General features: G+C 46.5%; 1 protein-coding gene across 5 annotated transcripts in view; it reads left to right on the forward strand.

Moving 5' to 3' along the window:
• Positions 1–748: 748 nt before the first annotated feature.
• The window catches only part of LOC118989104 (diacylglycerol kinase iota), a 315926-nt gene continuing 292380 nt past the window's right edge, over positions 749–24294 (forward strand). For all 5 annotated transcript variants that reach the window (XM_037049123.1, XM_037049127.1, XM_037049124.1 and 2 more), the window contains exon 1: positions 749–1494. In XM_037049123.1, the coding sequence (XP_036905018.1) occupies positions 1406–1494 (89 nt within the window). In that variant the 5' untranslated portion in view covers positions 749–1405. The remainder of the gene's footprint in view (positions 1495–24294) is intronic.

Below are 24294 nucleotides of genomic sequence, written 5' to 3' on the forward strand. Positions count from 1 at the left end.
TCAGCCAGTGAATGACTCCAGACGTCCCAGGGGGAAATCCTGGGCCGGTTGCCCGGCTGACTCTGAATCTGCCCTTCTTGCCCGTGTCTGCTACCTTTGAAAAGCCCACTTAGAAATGCACAGTGCAGGACACAGAGGTGGTGATCTCCTTGCAGAGGGGATCGGTTGTGTTATATTCCCGAATCACGGGAGGGGCAGATGTAAGGCCTGGGTAGGGGCTGCTGGGGGAGCAAGCGCACCCCCACCCTCTCCACCCGGCAGGAGTGCAGTAACTGTGGGGGGACGGACACGGGAGTGCCCCGAGGTGGCCCATGCCCCCTCTGTCCTTGGTCAGCTGTGTTTCCTTGCTTCCCCGCACACACTCATTCTGTCTTCTTGGACTCTGGATTCGGTAGTTTGTTTTGTCGTTTTGCTGCTGTTGTCTTCTTGCTTCTCATTGACAATTTGCAACTTAGGTTCCCTTTTTGGAAATCACGTCTCCTCTTCCTTCCCCTTTAAAGAAGGATATTGGAACAGAATCACTGATGGCCCCATCTCGGTGGGACAGGTGGCCCCGATGCCGTTTTCTCGTTTCCCTGCCATTCATTTGGGGCTGCTCTCTGGGAGCTGGTGGGGTTGGCTCCCAGAGCTGTCGCAACAGTGCTGATGTCCGTGTTGTTTTAGTTCAGGAACTGAATTGCTCAGTCCGTGTCCTCTGTCCGCCTAGGACTGGGAACTGGACAGAGAGAAAGGTGGATCGTGCGTCACAGAGAATGCAAAGTGAATTTGTGAGACATTCTGTCAGCCTCGCCTTTGGGTACAGACGGGCTCAGACTTGACACCCCGTTCTTCTCGAGGTGTTTTTGACTCTCCGCCGCCGCTCTGCCCCTCTGTATCCTTTGTCAGTGAGGGGCCAAGTAAACCTTCCCCTCAGTGTGTGTGTGTGTACGCGCTCATAGGCAGACTGCTTGGGGACAGGGCAGCTGGGTCCTGAAAGGCCTTGGAATGCTTGCAGGCTTCCTGCATACCCTGGTGGGCGCTCCCACAGTAGCTGGCAGACTCTCCCAGGGATCCCGGCTCCAAGTCTGATGCCATCTGCCCAGCTAATCCACTTTCCGGGCCAGTGTCTAGCGCCAGAGTGTGTCTGGATCTGCGAGTATCCTGGTGCCATTTAAACTGACTCCAAGCTCCCAGGGATCGGTTTGCAGCCTTTGTTATCTTTTGGCGGAGGCACCCGATCTTTTTCTTTCTCCTCTCCGGGGTCAGACCGCTCAAGCTGAACTTGGTTTATTATTCAGGGACCACGTGGGGAGGAGTTGAGGCGACTGCACTGCATACAGAGTCCCAGGCTTCCAGGAGGGTAGTGTGCGTGCGTGTGTCTGGTGTGTGCGTGTGAGTCCGTGAGTGCTAGCAGCTGTTTGGAAGGATGAGTCTCGGGTGGATGAATCTCTTTTGCAGAAGCTGCAGGAACCAGGACAGGTGCACAGAGCCAACGTCCTCATCCTCAGATGGCTGGTAAGTGAGGAGGAACCGCCGAGTTTTTGTCCTAAGTTGTAGCCAAAGCAAAAAAAAAATGTAGTCAACAAATACTGGGCCTTTTTTTACCCCTCTTTATAGACTACAGTTTGTGAATCAGGACCCCTATTTATGCCTTTGCGGAGATTGTGAGATCTGATTTTTCTCTTATATTTGTATTGATTATGTTATGGGAGGGACCGGACTTTGCCACCCACAGATGTTCCTACTTAACTGCCCACCCCTTCTTCTCGGCTCCCCCTAGAGTTTATTATGCAGAGAAAAATCTTTCTGGAACAGGCTAAAGGGGGTTTGTTCTGTGGGTGGGCTTTAGAAATAGCCAGAGTTTTAGTCTGACTGTTATTGTGACAGAATTTATGACTTTGAAACATACCGACAGATTGTTTGTGGTTATGTATTTAAATCCACAGTCAGTCATATGTACATCGTATTAAATACAGTTAAATGATTGGCTAGTGTCTAGACATAATCAATGAATGGAGATGTTGCTTTAGTTTTTTATTGTTATTATTATATTGTTGTTATCCTATATGGACTCTTAACAAGTGTGTTAAGAAAACGTTTTCTTAACACACTTGTTAAGAGTCCATATAGGATCAAATGTTTCTCATTGAAATTGGCAAAATGATAATAAGTTGTTCTTATCTTTGTTTTTGTGTTCCAAGATTTAATCCAGGGATTGGAAAACTATAGTGCACAGGTCAATATGGCCCATTGCCTGTTCTCATAAGTAAAGTTTTATTGAAACACGAGTACATCCTGGAGTTAAGTAGTTGCAACAGAGTCTCTCTGGCCCACCAAGCCTCAGATGTTTAGTATCTGACTCTCAACAGACTCAAGTTGCCACGTTCTGGTTTGATTTACTCTTTCCCTTTATCTACTTTCAGAAGATGTACAGTGGCATGAAATAGTTAGGGGCTCTTTTTATTGAATTATAATTGACACATAACATTATACCAGTCTAATGATTTGGTATATCTAAGGGGATCTATAACGGAAGAATGAGTCCTGATTTGTGCACAAGGAGATTCTAAACCAGTTAAACTCGCAGGAGAGAGACCCCTGCACCATGTGTCGGGAGAGATATTTACAGGCCCTGCCAAGGGCAAGGTCGCCTGTCAGGTGCTCTGAGAGATGCTCAGGGGAATGGAATACGTCCTGAGCTCAGAGAGGTAACTTTCCAATGGGAGGAACCTGCTATTTAATAAGGATGTCTGACAGGCGCTATAGTGTCAGTAGAAAAATACTGTATTTTTGCTGTGTATATTGTACACGGGTTTTGCCCAAATTTATGAGGGGAAAATAAGGGCGCATATTATACATGGGTATAATGATTAGACACCTACCATGGGTATAATAATGGGTATGATAATCCCGTGTATAATGTGCACAAAAAATGTGGGTGCGTGTTTTACATGGCAAAATACGGCACGTATTGTTAGGAGATTCAGAGGACATAAAATGACTTCTGTAGCTCTCTGTTAGGTGGAAACTGGAATGGAAATGAAGAAGCAGATCGTGGCTGGAGACGCTTGCTTCTTGTAACAGTAAAGGAGAGCTCTGTTGCCTCCAGCTGTTCACTGAGGTAGACCTTTGCTTCATTGCTGGAGGAGGCTCATTTTTTTCCAAAGACGGGGATGGAGGAGCCTCGGCCAGCTATTTGGCATGAGATTCACAGTTATTAGAGACTCAGAGATGCCTCATTTTAGGCCTCAGTTAGGAACCAAAATATGATTAAAACCAAAGTAGATTAGGGATCTTCGACTAATATCTCATTCATTTTATAACTAAAGGAACTGGGGCCAAGAGATCTAGTTAGCTGCAGAAAATTGTCTATGGAACTTAGGACTTCGGACTGCCTGGTCTTTAAATTCTATTACAGTATTTTTTTTTCTCTCCAGTTTTTAAGCCAGAGTCTCCACACAGGATAGCTCAATGTTATTAGCATAAAGTCTCATGGCCTTAAAGACCTTCATTAAGATCTAACACACCAGTCCTTTCTTTGTCCTCCAAAGTTCCCAGTGTCACAGTTGGGGGAGTAAAGTATTGACAGAGAGCTTTAGGACTCTGTCTTTTCCCAGCTGCCCTGGGGGACTGCGTATGGGGGTAGACCTCCCAGGTTGGGTGGGGCTTTTGGCTCTGCTGGAGTGCCCTATTTTTATATGCTGCCGTTACGGCTTTATTTGGGGGAGGCATAGGGATGGGTAGTTGGGGGAATGGCCTACAGGTCATGGGGGGAGCCTTGAACTTCCGCCAACCAGTAATCATTTGTTCATTCACATGGTGTTTATTGAGCACTTACTATGTCTTATTGACAGCTCTACCTTGGTTTATCTAGGACCATGTTCTCCTCCCTTACCCAGCCCTTCTTTTCTGATTGTGCTTGACCTTAGGGCCTCCCGTTCTGTTTTCCCATCCAGTTGCCTCTTGGGAGGACCCCCTGGTGCCAGTGGTGTGTCCTTGTACTTGTGACACTGTGCTCTGCCTGTCTTCACTTTCCTGGTCTCTGCGGCCCGTTCTGGTCCTGTTTTCTGGCTCCTACCTGACCCCACTGAGCATGTCGAGCTCCAGATTCTGGGTCCCACCGGAGACCCAGTCACTGCAGGGAACAGCCCCATCCATCCCACCTTTGTCTGGAGTCAGGACTTCAGGCACATTGTCTCCACTTCTGGGATGGCATTTGTTCACTGCACATCAGTTTGCTCATTTAACAATGTCCTAGGCAAGGACACAGTGGTGAAGAAGATCAAGTCCCTGCTTGCACAGCCTGCGTATTTGCAGATGGGGAGTTGGATTTGGGGTAACCTCAGGTATCCTGATTTCTCATACGTAAAATGATAAGTTTGAAGTTGGTAAACTTAAATATTCCTGTTCAGTCAAACATCAAGCCTATAAAATTTCTTCTTCTTCTTCTTCTTTTAAGATTTTATTTATTTGTTTTTGGGAGGAATGGAAGGGAGGAAGAAAGAGAGGGAAAGAAACATCCATTGGTTGCCTCTTGCATACGCTCCAATCAGGGACCAAACCTGCAACCAGGCATGTGCCCTGACGGGGACTTGAACCGGAGACCTTTGGCTTTGTGGGATGATGCTCAACCAACTGAGCCATGCTGGACAGGATTAAAATTTCTTCTTTTCAGTCACTTTCCCCCGCTCCCTCTCACTTCCTCTGTCTACCACTGATTGAGTATTAAGTTAGCTAAAGTTATAAAAATAACTAGGAATTTTTATGCAGCACCGCCCCCCCCCCCTCCAAATAAAGTGAAAGAGAGAGAAAAACAAGAATTCTTTAGATCCTGGGTAAGATGGGTCCGTTGGATAGCAAAGTGGGACGTGACAGCCCTTTGACGCCTGTGGTTGGAGTGGGGACTTTGCTTGTGAAAAATGAACGGTATCTCTAGAAGTGGTGGAGGATGGTGTCAGCCAGGAGGAGCGGCGGGGAAGGGTGGCGAGCCCCGCAGATCTCCCCTTAGCTTAGTGTTCTGCTCTTGTGTTTTGCAAATTGAAGAAACACAAACAGCTGATATTTTATGATCTGAGCACTGAAAGACAGAGACAGAGGAGCTATTTATCATAGGTGAAGGTAAGAACATTATTAGTTTAATGACAGTGGAATGGGCAGAGCTGGATTCATAAATTCTTGATGATCACTTTGGATACGGCAACCATGCATTTCCATTTCAAATACTGCATTCTGTTGTCTCCATAAATAATCCTGCAGTCATAACTTACATGTTAATATTTGGTTCAGAAAATGTAATCACCGGTTGCTGTTATAGTCTGTGTGGCAAGATGCTAAATTATCTTGTCATCCAACTCAATTTTTATTGTTATCTCTTTGGCAATTTTATTGCAAGAAACCAGTAACTTGTAAATTATAAAATGTTAATAACCTCAGTCATAATTTCCTCCCCTTACCCACATGTCTTTAAGATGCCCTCTCTCCATTCTGACTAGTATTTCTCTAAAGGTTTTCAAAGGACTGGATCATGATTTGCTTGGTGCAATTAGGTTGAGAAGGGTGGATTAAAATAAATGTTCGATGGTATAGAAGCAGTATACTATGAGACACCGAGTGAGCAAAAATCCTCTCTAGTTGCGCTACACCAATTAGATCCCAGGGTCTTTTTGTTACAGTAACATCATCTAGCGAGTCTATTCCGATAAATACAAAGCTATTTTATAGACAGTAAAATGAGGTCTTTAGAAAAATTGAAAAATAAAAAAATACACAGAAGAAAATAAAAATTCCCCATGACTTCCTTTTTGTGTTGTTTTTTTTTCCCAAGGAATCATACAAGAATGTAAGCTGCCCAGGAGGCTCAGATGTTGTCTGTCCTTCATGTGCCCTGTTTCTGTTGCAAACAGCACTCAACACGTAGACACTCGACAGAGGTCTGCGGGATGGATAAGTCACTATTTTAGGTGTGTCCTTCGAGTCTTTTCTTTCTCCATACGTGTGTAAGAAGATTACATGTTCATGGTTACACCTTTAAATCGTATTCTGTGTTTCGGTTTCGTGCCTGACTCATTCATGCCAACCGTAGACATATCTGTACTTGGAAGTTTTTAGAGGATCAGGGAAAAATAGAATGGCAATGGCGTTATGTAAGGAATGATTTGGGCACGTTTGTTTGTTTCAACTCTTAGTGATTAAGAAATTGGGAGTTGGTCTCTCCTTTTTTGTGCCTTCATTCATCATCTGCAGAGCTGTGTTGTAGAATCAGCGTTTGGGTGCAGGTCGTGTTTGATGGTGATGGTGGTGATGGTGATGGTGATGGTGATGGTGGTGATGGTGATACGCGGACAAAATGAAGAGCTAAGAAGAACCTGATTTGGAATCTCTTCCCTCCCATAGTAATAGATTACTGACCTTGGACACGCGTCTTATACTTTATCAACCTTGTCTCTCTGTCTGTAAAATGGGTTTGCATTTGTTAGGATAGGCAAGCTGGAGTCTGTTGCCATAGCAAATAAGCCCCAGCATCTGATCCGTTCAACCCAACGCAAGAGTGTTTTCTGCTCCCACGGAGTGTGAGTCAAGGCTGGGTGTGTGCGTGGGGTGAGGGGGTGGGCTGGGTGGGGTGCTCTCCTCTCCCTTTGACTCAGGGTCCAGGTCGCCTTCTTCTTGTGACTCTGCCATCCCATCTCGACATGGGATCTTCGACAGCAAAGGAGGAGACAGCCTGGTGACGGCAGCCACCATAACTGCTCGGCGCGGAAAAATCGCACATTGGCTATCCTTGCTGCCCCCGTGTCGCTGCGCAGATCTAGGCGTGTAGCTGCCCTCCGGTGCAGGGGCTGGAGGGAGGGAGACCCGGCGTGGGGGGAACTAGTGGTTTTGCAGCAGGGTCTAGTGACAGTGACTTCGGTCCGTGTTGGCATCATCCTGACCTTCACCTGTGGTTAAAAAAAATTAGATTCCATTCTTTTTTCTTTGTCTTAAGTTATAATGGCAAGGAATCTCAGTAGCCAAAGTACTGGAAATAATTTACTCTCAGAATCCCTGAAAGGGATTCTGAGAAATTTGCAGTGTCCTGCCTTCTGGGTATTCTCTAAGAGTTTGTTTATTATTTGCTTGTTTGTTTTTAACCCTCACTTGATATGTTTATTGATTCTTAGAGACAGACAGACAGACACATTGATGTGAGAGAGAAACATTGATTGGTTGCTTCCTGTACATGCCCTGACCGGGAATTGAACCCTAGACCTTTTGGTGTATGGGATGACGCTAGAACTGACTGAGCCACCCAGCCAGGGCTGTAAGAGGTCTTATAGATTTTCTCATCCTGGTGCCCTCATCTCGCCCCTTTGCCAGCCTTGGCACCATGGAGCGGACTTGCACTGTGCCTTCCATTGGTGGCCACCACAATGCCCTCTTCTTGTGTTTTCCCTCATTCACTGAAAACACACTGAGGCCTTGAGGCTAAAGCGAGCCAACCACAGACAATAACTTAGAGCTGGGACCAGACATAGGTGAACTTAGGAAGCCTCAGACCTAAACCTAACATCAGGCACTCCCGTTCTGCTCATTCTGGACTCGCCTCCCTCCCAACCCCACCACAGGCACTGGTTCAAGCTTCTCCATACTTGAGAGTCCAGACCCGAGTTCCTTGCCCTGTGTCAAGGCATTTAAAAATAAACAAACAAACAAACACCTTCTCTGGATTACTACATCCAGAATGACTGCCAGTGAACCCGCTTTCCTCCTGAGGACATTTCACACTATGGCTGTCTGCTGTGTCCCTGACAATATAATGCAATAATTGACAGCACATTGACCCAAATCTGGATTATGCGGGCTCAAGCCACGCCTTTGGGGACTCCATCGGCCCATCCAGGTTGCGCTTTGGCCAGTCCGTGTCACCTCCGCGTGGCCTTTCTTTGATGGGCTGGGGAGGGAGGATGGGGCTTTACCTCCCTCCTGAGATCCCAGCCTCTGTCTCCCAGGAGCAGAAGTCTGGAGATGCTGGCAGGGTGTCTCAAGAACAAACCGGAATCTCAAGGATTGATCAGTTCTAAGTCAAGCTTTGGGAGGAAAACAAAAACAAAACCCCCCATATTACCCCCGTGCACACAGTTCTGTTCGTGCAGCCATTTTTCATCCTTAAATAGATACTGAATATGTTAGTCTGAAGATTGTAGACTGGGTTTCTTTTACGGGGGTGGTGAGGTTGGGGGGAGTCAGGCTTTCCCCAAAAAGAATGGGAAGGAGCTTGTCCTCCACCTGCCCCAAAGAAAAAAAATATAGCCTTCACTTTGCAAGGCGAAACCCTACAAATGGGTGTTTTTACGACTTCACGACAATTTTAAAAGTCTGATTCCCAGCAGAATTCCCTTATGTTAGGTATTAGGATTATAATGAAACAGTCTCACATTTCCGTGTCTTATCTTCCCATGAATCCCTTTACAGAACAAACTCCATTTTATATAAAAATGTTAGCCCTGCTGGGGTTACTTCTGGGCCAAGCCCTTTTTCCTCACTCACACACTTAATTTTTCCTTCCTAACTTCAATTTTTTTCCTCTCAGTCATTTATTCTCTTCCTTGCCGTAGCCCTGAATGAAACATAGGCTATTTATAGACCGGGGCTTTCATTCCGTGAGCATTTCCTTTGTGGTTTGCATATTGATCTCATCACGTCAGTCTGAGCCTGCTTCTGCCTCCGAAATGACTTTGCTGTGCACCTGGGCCTGCGGGGTCAGGTCCTGCCTGTCTTCGGGGGAGAGTGCAGGTGATGGAGAGCTCCCGGGGGTGTCCCCGTGCACACCCGGCCGGGGTGGTGGTCCCAGGCTGACTCCTGGGTGCTTCCTTAATTGAAGCTCTGCTTCTCCCCAGAACACCTCAGGTTCTCTACCGCCAGGGGACCCTGACTCGAAAGGATCTTAAAGTTCTGTTTCTTCCTCGTGGAGGGAACAGCCCACCCCCCACGCCCACCCCCCCACCTCCGCTGCTGCCAGGACTGACAGAATTGTGTGGCAGTAGGTGGGTGAGGGTGGCGGGGGTGGCAGGAGGAACGGCAGGCATCAGTTTGGGAACAGCCTCCGAGCCAGAGAACTGCCTTTGGCATTTGAGAACAATACACGAGCGTTCGTCTCTTCCCCTCCGTGGAAGGAGGCATGCTGTAAATCTGACTCAAGCCAGGAACTATTTATGGGAGATCATTATTAAAGAATTGCTAGTCGGTGTTTCAATTAGTAGAGGCTGGGAGAGATTGTGACTTCGGCCACTGAAACGTGCTGGGGACTCCTGGTAAGTTTTGTCCAGGTACCCAGTAAGGCAGATGTAAGTTCCTGACGAGAATCTGTTTAAGAGAACCAGAATCGGGCTTCTGCCCTGTGTGTGTAGACGTAGAGGCATTAGCATAGAGGTTTGTTATTGGATAGCAGCCCCTATGGTTTTCAGCATAGCTAGGACTAAGAGGTTTTGTTTTCAACTCTCAAGTGCACTTTTTCAAGTGCACCCATGACATTGCAAATGCATGAAATTGGAGCGAGCGTCCACATTTGTCCTGGCTTCAACCACGAGTCCCCGAGGGACCGGCACTTGCAGTGATTCAAATAGGTATTTGGGCACAGGTGGTCATGATGGCGAGCAGGTTCCAATCCAGCCCAGCCCCTGGGGGTTGGGTCATTCCGTCACTCGGGCACAGGTGTCCTTCGGAAAACCGCCTGTGCTTTCTGCGGACATCTTTCTGTGTCAACCACGACCTCTCCGTGATCCTAACAAGGAGTCAGCGTATGGAGGGATGTGACGTATTTGGAATCAGAGATAAGCCAGAAGGAACCTTGTGGGATTAACTCTCTTCTTTAAGTTGGGGCATGTTTTTTACATGCCCTCTTCTCCAACCTCCACCTTCCCCGTGTCTATCTGTGTTTGCTCTGAGTATTGCAAATGTCAGGTTTGTGTGCAGAGGCATCTATAAACTGCGTTGGAATGAGTAATACCTCCAATGTGTATGCACAGGAGTGTGTGCCTGCAGCAGGCTGACCGTTGCACACTTGCTGTCTCTTACTAGTCCAATGAAGGAGATTGTATAGTGAGACCTTCCCTGGGCACGGCATCAGCCGGATTGGTTTTTCTCCTTTTTCGTGTTTCTGCTACGGTGGGAGGCACGGGAGGAGAGGCGGATGGCTTGCTGCAAGCGAAAATGGTACTGCCCTTCCACGCTGGAACAGGCGTTTCATTGGCCTGTTTACATGTATTTTTCTAGTTTGCAAAACTAGAAAAATCTTCAAGGGAAGATTTCTTAGCCCGTTTTGAAGATGAGGAAATTGAGGCTCAGAGAGGTTCCATAACTTGCCCAGTTGCTCAGCATGTGCAGGACTGGGGTTTGCCCCCAGGACCACCTCTAAAGCTCATGTTGCCTGCAGTGTTCCTGCGGCCGGGCACACAGGGTGTGGTCGAATAGCCCAGCCAGCTTTGCTCTGACAGCAGCCGAAGTCGAGGTGGGTTTCGTTTTTGGTGGTGGTTCTTGAAAATGACTGTCCTGGGCTGGACATTCCAACACCAGCAAGCCAGAGAAGCTTTCCAGAGATGTTCCCTTGGTTAAATATTTGCACGGCTTCAGAATACACTGAAGAGCCAAGCATTGGGGCTGATTGGCGTGGAAGGAGAAAGGGATTGGGCTGCTTCGGCAATTTCCCGTTTCCCTTTCTGAGCGAGACATTCTCTGGTTCTCCCCTTTTGAGGCTGGAGGAGTGACTGGGGAGAGTCCCTGAGGACAGCCTGATGGATGTTCCCTGTACCCCTGGCCCTGCCAAAGTGGAGACACAGGGCAGCCAGGCGGAGGCCCCAGGGGAACTTCCCATGCAGCCCGACCTCAGGCATCCTCCCTGAGGAGATGCCTCACATCAAACCTCCAGCGTTCCTGCCAAGCAGTACCGATTCAGTCTCCCTTTGCCCCCAGAATGGAGTGAATAAAATCTGGAGTGGGAAACGGAGGAAGCCCATCTCTCCTCCAGGACTAATGAACCAAGATACTTTAAATTTATTTCGGAACATGCAATTCTACAGCGTGCCTCTCGGGCTGCCGATGCAGAGTGTGCGCTTCAGTTTCTTAGAGGGCCTCATTTCTGAATCCCGTTGCAGGACTTTGCGGAGAGGGGGTTACTCAGAAGTACCTTGCTGTGGAGGGCTTACCCTTCAATTTTACTCCAAGGCAAGAGAGGGGTTGATGTTCTCTGTTGCAATGAGAGGCTGCTCCTTTCCTTTTCCAACCTTGAAGTGACAGTGGAGCAAAATTACTGGGCAGCACCCGGAGGAATCATTGAGGCCCCTGTGCCAGCCTTCTCTGGTCAGCTGAGCCCATTCTGCAATTGGCAAGAATAGGCTTGGGAGCAGCTGTTCACTCCCCTCTGTTCTATTGACAAACGGGAAAAATAGGGAAGAAGGGAGTCAGGGGGCAAATGTCCAAAAAGAGCTGCCTTTGGATGGTCTGGAAGGTAAAAAGCCTCCGGGAGGACCCAGCAGACACATCTGTGGCACACTTTTTGTATTCGCCAAACCCTTTCACAGCCACCCTCCCATTGGCTATTCTGGCCGCTACCCTGTGTTGGACAAATGGCGCTGTTCTTCCCAGTGGAGGGAGGAACCAGGGGTGAAGACCTCCCCTTGTGAGATCAGCAGGAGAACCAGAACCGGTGTCCACAGAGAAGTCCTGCCCAAGGTCCCATAGGAAGCCGCTCCGTCCCTGTTTTCAGCTGTTTTTTCCTTTTATGCAGATAACACAGCATCTCTGAAAAACTCAGAGAAGCCTAAACTTTTCTTGTTTAGCGTCTTAGACATGGGAGGAGGCTTAGAATTTACTTTGTCCATCCTTTCGTTTTAGAGATGGGGAAAACAAGCGCCAGAGAGAACAGGTGACTTTCACAGGGTGGGATAATTCTGGGGATCCAGCTAGTCTGTCAGGTGCCTGGTGCAAATTTACAAAACCGTGCCATGGGAGGACTGAGCCCTCCAGGCACACGGCTTGGCTTTGTGCAAAGGAAGAGGTGCCCCCTTCCAGGTGCACACAGAGCCAGGCTGGACCGTGGCTTAGAGAGCTGGATGCGGGTGGACGTGAGCTCCTGGTCCCTGATTTGTGATTCAGTCACTGTGCTGTGGTCAAAGTGTCTGTGCCTGGTTCTCCAGCTCATTTAATACAGATCGGGATGGGTAGCGTTACACGTGAGGGAGGAAGCTCTTCATCAGGTCGATGAAGGTGTCCATATGTCTCTTAATCGCCCTTATTTGGCATAAATCAATCAAACTTGAAGGATGAGGGGATGAATCTGTTTTTTCTTCTTTGTAATTATGGGCATGAATAATTAGGATGAGACCAGATTTGCATGTGCCGGAGTGACTGATGACGGGCATCTCCAAAACTGGAGCAAAGGAAAGAGACTTAATGAAAGTCTGGCAGACTTCACAATGAGGATCTTGTGAATTGGATGTGAAAAGGGAAGGGAGAAAACACCACCTGATCTGTGTATTAAAAAAAAAAAAGTGCAAGACGGAGGGCGGGGTCATTTGAAGAACCATTTTCCGAGTTTGCACCACTGCAAAGGGACTTTTCCTCCGGAACCAGAATTCACATGTACAAAGTCAGGTTGGTGTCAGCGGTTAATGCCGAAGGTTATAAACGTACCTTTCCCTCAACGTTGCTACCAGTACCTTTATTTATATGGCACTTTATATATCGGAATGTCAAAGTCCGTGTAACATTGACAAGTCGTGACAAATTCTTCAGTAGTGAAAATAGCCCTAGGTTACAGTAATGAGATCTTTATTTTAGATAATCTTAGAGTAGCCTAGGCTCTCTTTTGTATCTGCCTCATTACCATTAGAATATAGTTCACTATTTGTAGGTCAGGGTTTAAACCCGACCATTCACTTGGAGTCCATCTAGGACACAGGCTAATGATGAAGGCCCTGAGGCTGGTTTCAAAGTTCACTTTCGTCTGTTAGTAGTGGTGTGACACTGGTTAAGTTACTTAATCTCTCTCTGCTTCATTCTGCATCTGTACAATGACAGTCACCCTAGGACATATGTCATAGGGCCGTACACTGGGCGTGTTGAATGCGGGAACCTGTGTGATTCATTAGTACCGTGCCCAGCACACAGAACCCTTCACTAAGTGTTGGTTGCTGCCATTGATGGACTATGAGGGACTATTCCTGCCTTATTTCATGTGATTCCCAGATTTGGGGCCCGTAGAAAAACAGCAGATATCGGTTGAATAAATTAGTGGCCCCAGGTCTTCGTAGCTCCAGTGCAGTGAAGCCCAAGATTGCCAGAGATGTTATGTATGAAATTAGCTCCCATGGGGCTGGGCCTTTTCTTCGGTGTGGCGTATCTGTTGTGACACTTCGTTTAACTCCAGATGGATCTGCCCTTCTGTTGACAGCTGATGTTTGGAGCAGCGATTTTCAACCGGTGGGCTGCGAGGATTTTTAACGCATGCAGTACCCGGCTATTTAGTCAGGGGCACTGACCTCTTTTCCCTTAGGGTGTGTCCAATACCAAAATGACCACCACCAACACAACAATAGCCGTCCATGGTGAATGAATCAAAATTATACCTATTTTTTTTGTCAGATTGAGAAAAAACATATTTTTTGCTGTGCTGCAGAAGTTTAGTAACTTAGTGTTTGTGTGCCGTGAGATGAAAATGGCTGAAAATGGCTGGTTTGGAGGCATTTCAAAACACGGCATCAAACAGTCCACAGGAAAACAGGAGGTTCAGTTCTGGGTGACGATGAGGTCCCCGGGGCACCAGATCAGGACGCGGGTTCCAGTCTCAGGATGATCTGAGATTTCACCGCACCTGCTTCCACGGACCTTTTTAAATAAAATGAAATGATTAGCCTCCGTGATCTTTAAGGTCTCCTGCTTTGCTATTTTCTGACACGAAGATTTTAGTTATTTTTATTAATTCCTTAAATGCACGGATACAGTCAGAACTGTAGAGAACAGAATGCAGATTCTTCCGCACATCGTTTCTTTATAATCTGAAGAATCTTGCTGTTCACAGGAATTGTTCCATGAGTATTTCCTGTAAATCAAGAATCGTTTCAAATGCAAATAGCTGTGTTTTGAAAATTTGCATGTATTTAAAAAAATAGGCACATCTAAATGTTTTCAAGGTAAGCTGGCACCGTGTGGTGAACACACACAGCTACAACATAGAAAACTGAGTATTTGGGGGTCTGATTTTAAAACACCGTCGTGTGTTTTTGCCATCCACTTGTGTTCAGCTTGGTGCGAATTTACAAAGTTTTCAGTGTCTTTATTTTTTTTTTGAAACTGATTAGCTGTCATTTTTAGGAGTTGGTTCATAGACTGCTCAAACTTCAGATTCACCCTGATTTATAAGAGAGAACAAATACAGACCACTCTTGAAAGCCACTATTATTAATTATGTGAGGGCAGATACTAGAAAAAAATGGGACAGGATGCGTCTCTCATCTTGCGGTTCACGGCTCATTTAACCACGCCTCCACATCTAATGTTGAGGGTCTGACATAAGATCCTGATTGACAAAATCTATTTCCTCCTCCTATTCAGTGAGGCCCCTTGAAAGCCAGAGGTTTCTGATTAAATTAAGCAATTTTTATAAGGAGCAGACGGTCCCATATGTCCCTCTCAAGTTCCCGGGGCCTCTAGTGTTTTTCCTAGATGCTTGGTGTTTTGCTTAGGACAGACTGGATGCTATTTGCGGGTCTGTTGCTTGACCTTCACTTATAAAAAGGGTTTAAGGGTCTTCTCCCTCAGCTCACGATGTTCAAACTTAGATTTCTTGATTGCTAAGCGCTTTAGCACCATCTCTCATTTCTTCTTCGCAGCAACCCGACGAGGTAAGGGCTACTACTAGCCTCATTTTGTCTTTTCAATAATAAGCTGCAGAAGAACTAAATAATATTCCCATTGTCACGTAGCTAATAGGAGGCTGAGCCAGGTCTGACATTCAGGTTTGTTTTTCTTTCCCCCCAGACCCTTGCGTTCGCCGTAAGATGCTCTGCCTCTTTCGGAAACCTAGCTGGATAGAGACTGCATGCTAAATATATTCCATGTTAATGCTGGAAATGATTTCCTGATGTTCCCAGCGTTCACGTTGGCCAGACTGCAAAATCTGTTTCAACGTTTATTCAGAGAGTGAGGCCTAATCAATGATGTTTTCTTTGAATTTCCCTTCCGTTTATCTTGGGAGAAGTTGGAATCAGCTGGGGTGGGGAAGGAGAGGAGAGAACTTTGTGGGAAAATAAGCAAACACCGTGTTCATCAGTATTGAGTGGCTCCAGGTACAACACAGTGAGCTGTGCGGAGCCCTGTGCTGGGTACTCAGCCACAGTCATTCCCTCATCTGCTCCTGGGGCCCGGGCAGCAGGGCCTGGAAGAATGCCGTGCACCACTCATCCAGCACCCTGCAGCCGGCACAGGTGTTCCCTGTGGGTCACCAGTCCGGATTCCTGCTCTGAGTCACTTCGTTTCTCAGGAAATGTTGCCCTTCCCGGTCGCTGGGCCTGGAGGGGCCCACTTGGTCTGTCCTCAATGGTGTCCTTAACTTTAAATTTGGAGGACCAAGACTTGAGCTTTTGCTTCCCTCCTTCACCAGCACACCGACCATTGGTGATCTTGGTGCGAACAGGTTCACTGGGAGACTAGGAGTGCGGGCTGGACTGTTGTGGGCTGAGCAATGATTGGGAAGCTTGGGCGATGCAAGCTACATGAACCTTCTCTAAGAAAGGAGTTGAGAGTTGAGGATGTTTTCAGGGTGGGAGGAGTAGACGTAGTGTGTGTGTGTGTGTGTGTGTGCGTGTGTGTGTGGTGGAGAGAATCATTGCCGGGGTGTGTGGGGAGGCTGTTTGGAGATATAACTATTAACTCATCAGGGAACCATAATATGGGAGATGGTTTGAGGAAAGTGCGGAAGAAAACGGAGGTGACTTTTCACGTCTAGCCTTATGAAGGAACAGTGTTCGGAACTTGCCAAATAGCTAAGACGTGGTACATGGGACATTTGGAGCAGATGCTATAGTGACGTTACAGTGGCTTCAGGTGATTCACAAAGTCTGCATCGTTCTGGTGCCTTTCAGATCCCAGGAGATGCACTGCGGGGAGAGGTCGGTGGTTTAGGGCACCTAGGAGCACAGGCGCAGTTGTGGTAAAAGACATTGATAGAAGGAGGTAAACGGTTGAACATTCTTTTAGCATGCTGGACTGGTGAGAGCCCCTGAGTTGGAATCTTTGACTATCACAGATAGGTTGCATGCAAAGTGCTTGGGCGCTACAAAGCAAGCCAGGTTTAAATGACCCAGGATGAAGTGCCCGAACTGTGTTGCACAGCTTCTGCACCACGAGCGATGGAGTGCATCTTCATTAAATGCCTGTTAGGCTCCACCGTATGAAAGGTGTACAAAATGTATATTGATGAATACCCATGGACAAACGATTATACGTATACTGTTGTGAAACGAGGTTACTCGTTGGTCCACTGGCTAGTATTTGCATAACTAGTATGAGCACAGCAATCGCCACGCAGGCAAATAGATTCATATTACACACGACAGAGCTGCTGGTTTTTGTGAGGACTGTGAATGAGCTGTAAAGTGTTGTTGGAGGATGGAGACTTTTACTGAGACACTAAAGTGTTTATATGAATTAGAGATCGTCTCATAAATGTATATAATTCATTGAAAGTTGTGTGGTCCAACTAGAACGTGAGCAGTTTAGTGGCCTGATCAGGCAGAGGTGAGGACCGAGATGTGGGGTGGGTTTTTATTTTGGGACCGGCAACGCAGGTTCATTTCAGCAGATTCTTGAGGGGCAGGTGGGCCGAGCTCCAGACAGAGGGTCTGTGGTGTATTCAGCAGTGAGGCCAGATTTAGGAAGCCAAGACAGCAAGCATTTATGGGGAGCAACTAATTCCAGAAATCAAGGTGAGGCAAGGTCAAGAACTTGAGAAGTAGAACTTGGGATAGTGACCTTGCCATCGGGATACAGATGTCGGCTTGATTCGTGGAGGAGAGGCGTCGATCTCCAGTTCCTCCTGGAGTTGGAGGTTCACGAGGTGTGGTGACACAGCTGGGAGCACCTGGTGGTGACAGTGAGGACACACAGGCTGCTGTTAACAGCTCCCCTGGGTGGGGTCTGTGCTGCGTGCGGGAACTGTTAACGCCACGCAGATTTTTAGTAGCTCGCATGTGCCTAGCACCGGAGAAAGGGTAAACAAAACGGACAAAGCTTCTCATGAAGCTTACGTGGAAGTGGAGGGACAACAGATACATCGGCACGTATATAGGAGGTTGGAGGGTGATAAGCACTTTGGAAACTGGGGGGAGAGCAGAGTGAACCGAAGAGGGCTGGGGAGGGGGTGAAAATTCCAGGTGCGATGCTCAGGGAAAGCCTGGCCTTTTGAGTAGAGCTACGGTGTCAGGATGGGCACAAGCCAGGCATGTCGGGGAAGAATGCAGCGAACAGAGGGGAGGGTGGACACAAAGGCTGTAGCATCTCCACAAGACACTGCTTGGCAAATAGAAGGGGCAGGCTGGATCGTGCAGAGCCTCACTGTGGTGATTTTCGGGGCTCTGTCTTCTAATCTAGTGCAACGGGAAGCCAGTGGAGGCTGCTGGAGCGTTCTGGAACTTCAGCGCTGTTGTCCTCCCCACACTTGTAGGCCCCGGGGGATGTTATCACTGCCTTTTTACTTCCTCGAGGAAGCAGAGACAGGGACGGCTTAAGGGACTTGCCCTGAATCGGCTTTGAAGCAACCTGGGGTGAGGGTTTGGACCCAGGCGGTCTGCTTGGAGAGCATACACAGGTTGCTTAAAGGGCATTACAAGGACCCAAGGACATTTGGGGGGTGGGGTAGGGGTGATGTGTGCATTACCTTAATTGTGGTGATGATGTATATTTGTAAAACTCATCAAATTGTACACTTGTTTTTTAAAACTTATTTATTTTAATTGTTGTTCAAGTACAGTTCTTTATCTCTTACTCCCAACCCAGCCCATCTCCAGCCCTCCCCACCTCCCTCCCATTTCTACCCCGCTTACTTAGTTCTTGTCCGTGTGTCCTCTAAACTCGATCCTGTAAACCTTTCCCCCTGTCCCCTGAAACTCACAATACCTGATGCCAAACTGTATTACAAGGCCACTGTAATCAAAACAGCCTGGTACTGGCATAAAAACAGGCACATGGGCCGATGGAACAGAACAGAGAGCCCAGAAATAAACCCAAGTCTCTATGGTGAATTAATATTCGACAAAGGGGGCAGTAACATAAAATGGAGTAAAAATAGCATCTTCAACAAATGATGTTGGGAGAACTGGACAGCTACGTGTAAAAAAAAATGAAACTCGAGCACCAACTTATACCATACACAAAAATAAATTCAAGGTGAACAAAAGATTTAAATATAAGCCGTGACACCATTAAAGTCCTAGAGAAGAACATAGGCAGGAAAATCTCAGATATTTCACGCAGCACCATTTTTACTGATCTGTCCCCTAGAGCAAGGGACATAAAGGAAAGAATAAACAAATGGGATCTCATCAAAATTGTACACGCTCAATAAGTGCCGTTTCTTGCGTGGCCATTGACACCTCAGTAAAGTTGTAAAGGAAAATGTTTTTAAAATGTGGGGGAGGCCTTGAAGGAGTTTAAAGCAAGGGAGTGGCCTTTATCATTTTGGGAGGGTGGCTAGGAGGTGAGTTACAGAGCCATCATGAAACTCCAGGGCAGAGCTGGTACAGAACGAAGCGGCCGTAGAAAGCAAGGAGGGTGACACTGACAGGACCTAGGGACAAATTCGAATGAGGGACGAGAGAAGGAAGGATTCTGGGATGACTGCCGAAGTGGGGGCTTGGCCGGCAGTGAAAAAGTCTGGACGGGCAGGTTCTAGAGAGGATGGCCGCTATAGGCATGCCGAGATGGGCCTGCCTGTGGGATATCCAGGCCGAGTGGGAATTGAACTCAGGGAGACTTTTCGTTTGAAGTAGAGAGACGGGCGCGGTGTCTGAGGAGTTGTTGAAGCCAGAGGCACAAAGGACATACTGCAGGGCTGAGAAGGGCATGGGATGAAGCTCTGGGAATAATCAGTACTTGAAATGAGGTTGAAAATAGTTGGCCTGCTTTTTGCCCCTCACCTCTTTCGTAGGCATGGGAAACACTCTCCCTTTGGAAACCACTTAGCAGAGTGTTCTTAGAGCCCACTGCTTTTGATCAGTGTGGATACAGAAGATGAATTCCTATTTCTGTTCCTGATTTAAGCAGTAAACTCACTCGAAACCATCAGGGAGGTGAGGGAGTGGTCTTAGAAGTCAAGAGAATTTAAAAAAAGGAAGTAGTGTAGACTGAATCCAATAAGAACTGACATGCATTCATTGGATTTAGCCATGAGAAGGTTAGTAATGGCCTTGACAAGAGCGATTTCGGTGGCACGAGAGAGCACAGGCCAGATTACAATAGATTCATTCAATCGGAAAAGTGAGGTTGGTTCTTCCTGGAAGCTCAGCTCTGAAAGAAACAAGTAGGCATTTTAATGAAATAGCCTATAGTATTTTTGTAAATTTTGTCCCAAATCAAAGAGTTATAGGAGTTTTTATAAACTGTCACATTTGCTTAACACTGGGAAGATCCTTGGAATCTCTTTGCTAGGAGGCAGATGTCCTTAATTCAGGGCGATGTCCTGTCCTGAGGTCTGGGGGGAGACTGTCGGAAGGTCAGAGTCACCTAGATGCTTCCCCAGGTGCTGTTCCAGCAGACCACCCCCAGATAAAGGCAGGAGCCCAGAAAAGTGACAAAGCGCAGGGTGCCTACCACGGTTAAGGGTACTTCTTTAGCCTGAGATGGTCTTTTTTCCGTTATTTGGAGTATTTCTTTACTTAGTATTACTAAATGGTATTTTTCTTTGAAAAGTGCTTATTTGGCAAAATAAATAAATTGGCACCTCTCTATCCATCACCCCATTTTCTCAATGATTGTAATTCCTATTAACAGCCATGTTTTAAAAATTTTTAGTTTTTCTGGGAGAACATTAATTTAAATAAAATGAACCATTGAGCGCAGGCCTGCGAACCAGACGATCGAGGTTCGATTCCCAGTCAGGGCACATGCCTGGGTTGCAAACCGGTTCCTTGCAGGCTAACTACCAGCAGAGGATGCACAAAAGGCAACCATACATTGATGTTTCTCTCCCTCTCTCCTTCCCCTCTAAAAATAAATAAATAAATAAATCTTAAAAAAAAATGAACTGACTAGAATCATGAAATTATTGTTAGTCCTTGGGAGCTATAGACATGTGGCTGAATCCCCAGGACCTTCACAATAGAAGGACACGAGATTACGCATTGAAGTTAGACTTCAAAACCAGTCGTAACAGAGACATGTACACCGTCGCCTTAAAAGATACGGAATGGCTCCCTGCCAGTCAGGCTTGACTTCAATGTGATTAAAAGCATTCGTGTGTCTGATGGAACAGTGCATTGATGAGCAGGGAGGCAGATTCGCCAGGGGAACACAGAGAAGCCCCCCAGGGCAAAGGGAGGTGGTGGTGCCTATCCACACACCGATTAGACAAAAGGGAACCTCGGAAAACGGATGCCATTGGGTATTTGGGTTGCAGGGCTGAGACCAGACGGATGCATGGGCTGTACCTGACTTACCCCCTTCTCTTTCCAAGTAGGAAGGGGGTGCTCTAGTGCCGGGTATAGACTCTGCTTCCCGTGCAGACTGAGAATGCCAGGCCCTGTGCAGCTTTCTCTGATAGAGGTTAATAATCTGGCCTTCTGGGTTTCCCCCTCGGTCTCAGCTGTGGAAGGAGATTCTTGAATGTGCTGACAGAGTGTGGCGGAGACTGCGTGACGTTAGCCGGCACGACTCCCAGCTCTGACTTTCCCCAGGTGGGAACAAGCTTTGATGTTGTTGCTGTATTGTTTTTAACCCCCCCAAGTTTATTGAGAAAAAAATCGGCAAATGTAAGTGTATGTATTCACAGTGTACATCGTGGATATTTGATATGCATGTATACTGGGAAATGATTACCAAGATCGGGGTAACATACCCATTACCTCACATGTATAGTGAACTCTCTGTGTGTGTGGTTAGTGTGCCTAAGGCTTATTCTCGCTTACTTTCAAGTATCAATACTGTGTTGTAACCACAGCCACCAGGCTGCACTTCCGATCCTCAAAGCTTACTCTTCTTGTAACTGAAAAATGGTACCCTTTTGCCTCCGGAAATCACCCTTCTATGCTGTTTCTGTGGAAGGTTCCACATGTAAGTGAGATGATACAGTATTTGTCCTTCTCCGTTTGGTTTATGTCCCTTGCATAATGCCCTCCAGGTTCATCCGTGTGTTATTATGGCTTAATAATGTTCCATTGTGTCTATACAGCACAATTTCTTTATCCATTTATTCATCAAAGGCCACTTAGGTTGCTTCTGTATTCTGGCCATTGTGAATCAGGCTGCATGAACATGGGGGTGCAGATATCCCTTCCAGATACTGATTAAGAGGACCCTGTGCACTAATATGGTGCGGTCACTGCGGAAAACAGCATGGCGTTTCTAAAAACAGTGAAATAATCCAGCGCTCTCACTTCTGGGTGTGTCTGAGGGAAACGTTGCCACTGTTTTGGACTGCACTGTGGCTTGCCACAATTTTTCTCTCAAGTCCCCCCCACCCCAAATATTATTTTGAAGAAAACATGGAATTAAGAGCATGTTTATTGACCAGACATTCTGCAGAAAATTGTGTTAAAAAATACCGTTCGCCATTTTTTCCCGGGCAATTTTCAGTCAGTTTAATGTATTTTTTCTTTGTTTCTTGTAGAAGGTAGCTCCAACTTTAGTAAATTTTTTATTTGCCTAATTTTACTCACGTGATTTGGACTGTCCTGTGATGACAGACACCATGCTAGTTTTTGTTTCATCCTTGTTTCTGCTGTGATGGATTATTTGTCTTGCGGATCTTGAAAGGGGTGGGTGGAGAAGAGTTTAATCACAGTAAAACAGTTTCCTAGACTTCCAGTTCTGACCACAAACAAAACGTTCTGCTTTAAACTTTTGCTATGAAAAATTATATGTAGTTTTCCTCAGGGTTTGCACATTATTTCACTTATAAGGCTTAAGGCTGTTGACATGTCCATGAGCATCTAGGGAAGTTTCTTTTGAATGTAGTCATTTGAATGTTCGATATGCAGCTTGTGGAGTTCACAAATTTGTAAACATTCTGATTGAATCACTTGAGTTCCTCCCCTACTTTTTTCATCTGCTCCTTTGTCGTTATGTAAACGGAGCCAATGTGGGGGCGATGATACCTCTTTATGCAAATATCCCTTCTTTCTGCATTGGATCCGAACTTGACTCTGCACTTGATTCTGGGCGGTACACGCTGGGTGTGGACAGGCTTCTCAGAGGAGCGGTGGGTTCAGCAGAGGCCCTGTGATTGTGCTGAAAATCTTCCCACTTCTCAAAAAAGTGGGAGGACCACTTTTTTGTTTTTGTCACATGTTTCTAGGAATAAAAACGAGATGACATATGAACTTGCTGAGCATCTCTCCTTTAAAATGATAATCACAATGTTCATGTTCACCGCTACTGTACGAGAGGTTGGCCGGTGACTTCTGCCCCCTTTCTCCCTGTTGTATGACTTTAGACACCTGATTAGTCATGTCATCTCAGTTAAGGCACAGGGGCCTGTTTCCATGGAAATGGCATTAGGAAGTAGCTGCGGGAAGTGAACATCTCCTCGGCAGACAACGTTTTGTTTTCCTGTGCACATCTTGAAAACAATAGCACCCTTCCCTAACAGATGCTAGCACCCTTAATAAATAGATGCTTTGATAAACAAAATAGAACCATATGAACAAGAACTATTTCATCAGAGTTTATGTCAGACCTGTAAGAACAAAGTAGCAAGGTCATTCAGGGATGAGGACTAGACCACCAGAGGGAAGGCGTGAAAGTTTTACCAGCACGTGTAAGGGAAAATTCTTTTTGAGGAAATTAAAGTAGAGAAAGGGATGTATCATCACCATTGTTCATCAGTGTGTATGGCGCGTGGCAGGGTCAGTAGTAACACAGCAAGCATTCTCGAACCCTAAAAGATATTTTTTATAGAGACAGCGTTTTAGAGATTCTCACCTGGTTCTCAGCTGACTTCATGAAGTATGGGTGGTTGATGATTTTGCTCCAGATGTCAATATTTGACCCCTCCATGGAAGAACTCTTAGGGAAAAAAGCAAGCTCATGACCACATCCTGTGTGAATTATTAAATTAGAATCAGCATTGTTTCTTGGGTTTTTGGCACTCGGAGATATTTTAAGCAACTAGCATCTGTTGCTAAAATCATCAACATACTTCAGTGCCATCGTGTTTTGATGAATGGTTTTATCTGACAGGGCTGTGTTTTTGTAACCAGGGGACTGTTTTACCTGATTTTATTTCTCGGAGTGGTGTCCAAAAGACAAATGCTGTGAGACTGGACTTGGATGGGGAGAGGAAGGAGGCGAGAGGAGAGACCTGTTGGGGAGCTCTTGCAGCAGTCTGGGCCGGGGTGGGGGGTGGCTTGGATTTGCATGGGGATAGCGGAGATGCAGTACAAGGAGAGCTGCTCCCAGGCATGGTGTGGAGGTGGAATCGACTGGACTCAGTGTTCATTCATGTTGGAGGTCAAGGGTGATGGAGTCCCCAGAAGGAGGTGAAAGGGCGCTCACCTGAGATGGGGAAGGACCAAAAGTTCAGTCTGGGGCCTGGTAGGTAGGAGGGGTCTTCAAGGTGAGATCCCAAGCAGCCTGTGGGAAATACAAGTTGGGACTCTTGGACCACAGAGATGGGATGTTGCAATAGCTGAGGCTGGCGGGGATTTGAACATTCTGTTTCATAACTATGCTTAGGTACAGCATGACAACCACAGGGATAAGAGATGATCATCTCAAGGCAAAGGAACGATGATCGGGGTTGGGTCCAGTGGAAGTCTTGTCAGTAGACTTACAGAGAAGAAGAGAATTAGACTCAAAGAGAAATTTTAACTTTCCCTTTTGCTCTCTTTGGGTTTGAGGTACCTGATAAGTTATGCTTCAAAGGGAAGTAGTGGCTGTTATCAGAAGTCAGGAAACAAAAGCATAAGAAAAGAAAATAAATTAACACCACTTTTAGTTGTCTCAGGTTAGTTCAATCTGCTTATGTTTTATAATGAGAGAAATATGTCAAAGTTTTAAAAAAATTATACAACAGCCCAGACTGGTGAGGCTGAGTGGATTGAGCATTGCCCCACAGAGGGGAAGGTCGCTGGT

The sequence above is a fragment of the Sturnira hondurensis genome, unplaced genomic scaffold, assembly GCF_014824575.4.
Source record: "Sturnira hondurensis isolate 20B ecotype Veracruz unplaced genomic scaffold, ASM1482457v3 Scaffold0006437, whole genome shotgun sequence".
Taxonomy (NCBI): domain Eukaryota; kingdom Metazoa; phylum Chordata; class Mammalia; order Chiroptera; family Phyllostomidae; genus Sturnira; species Sturnira hondurensis.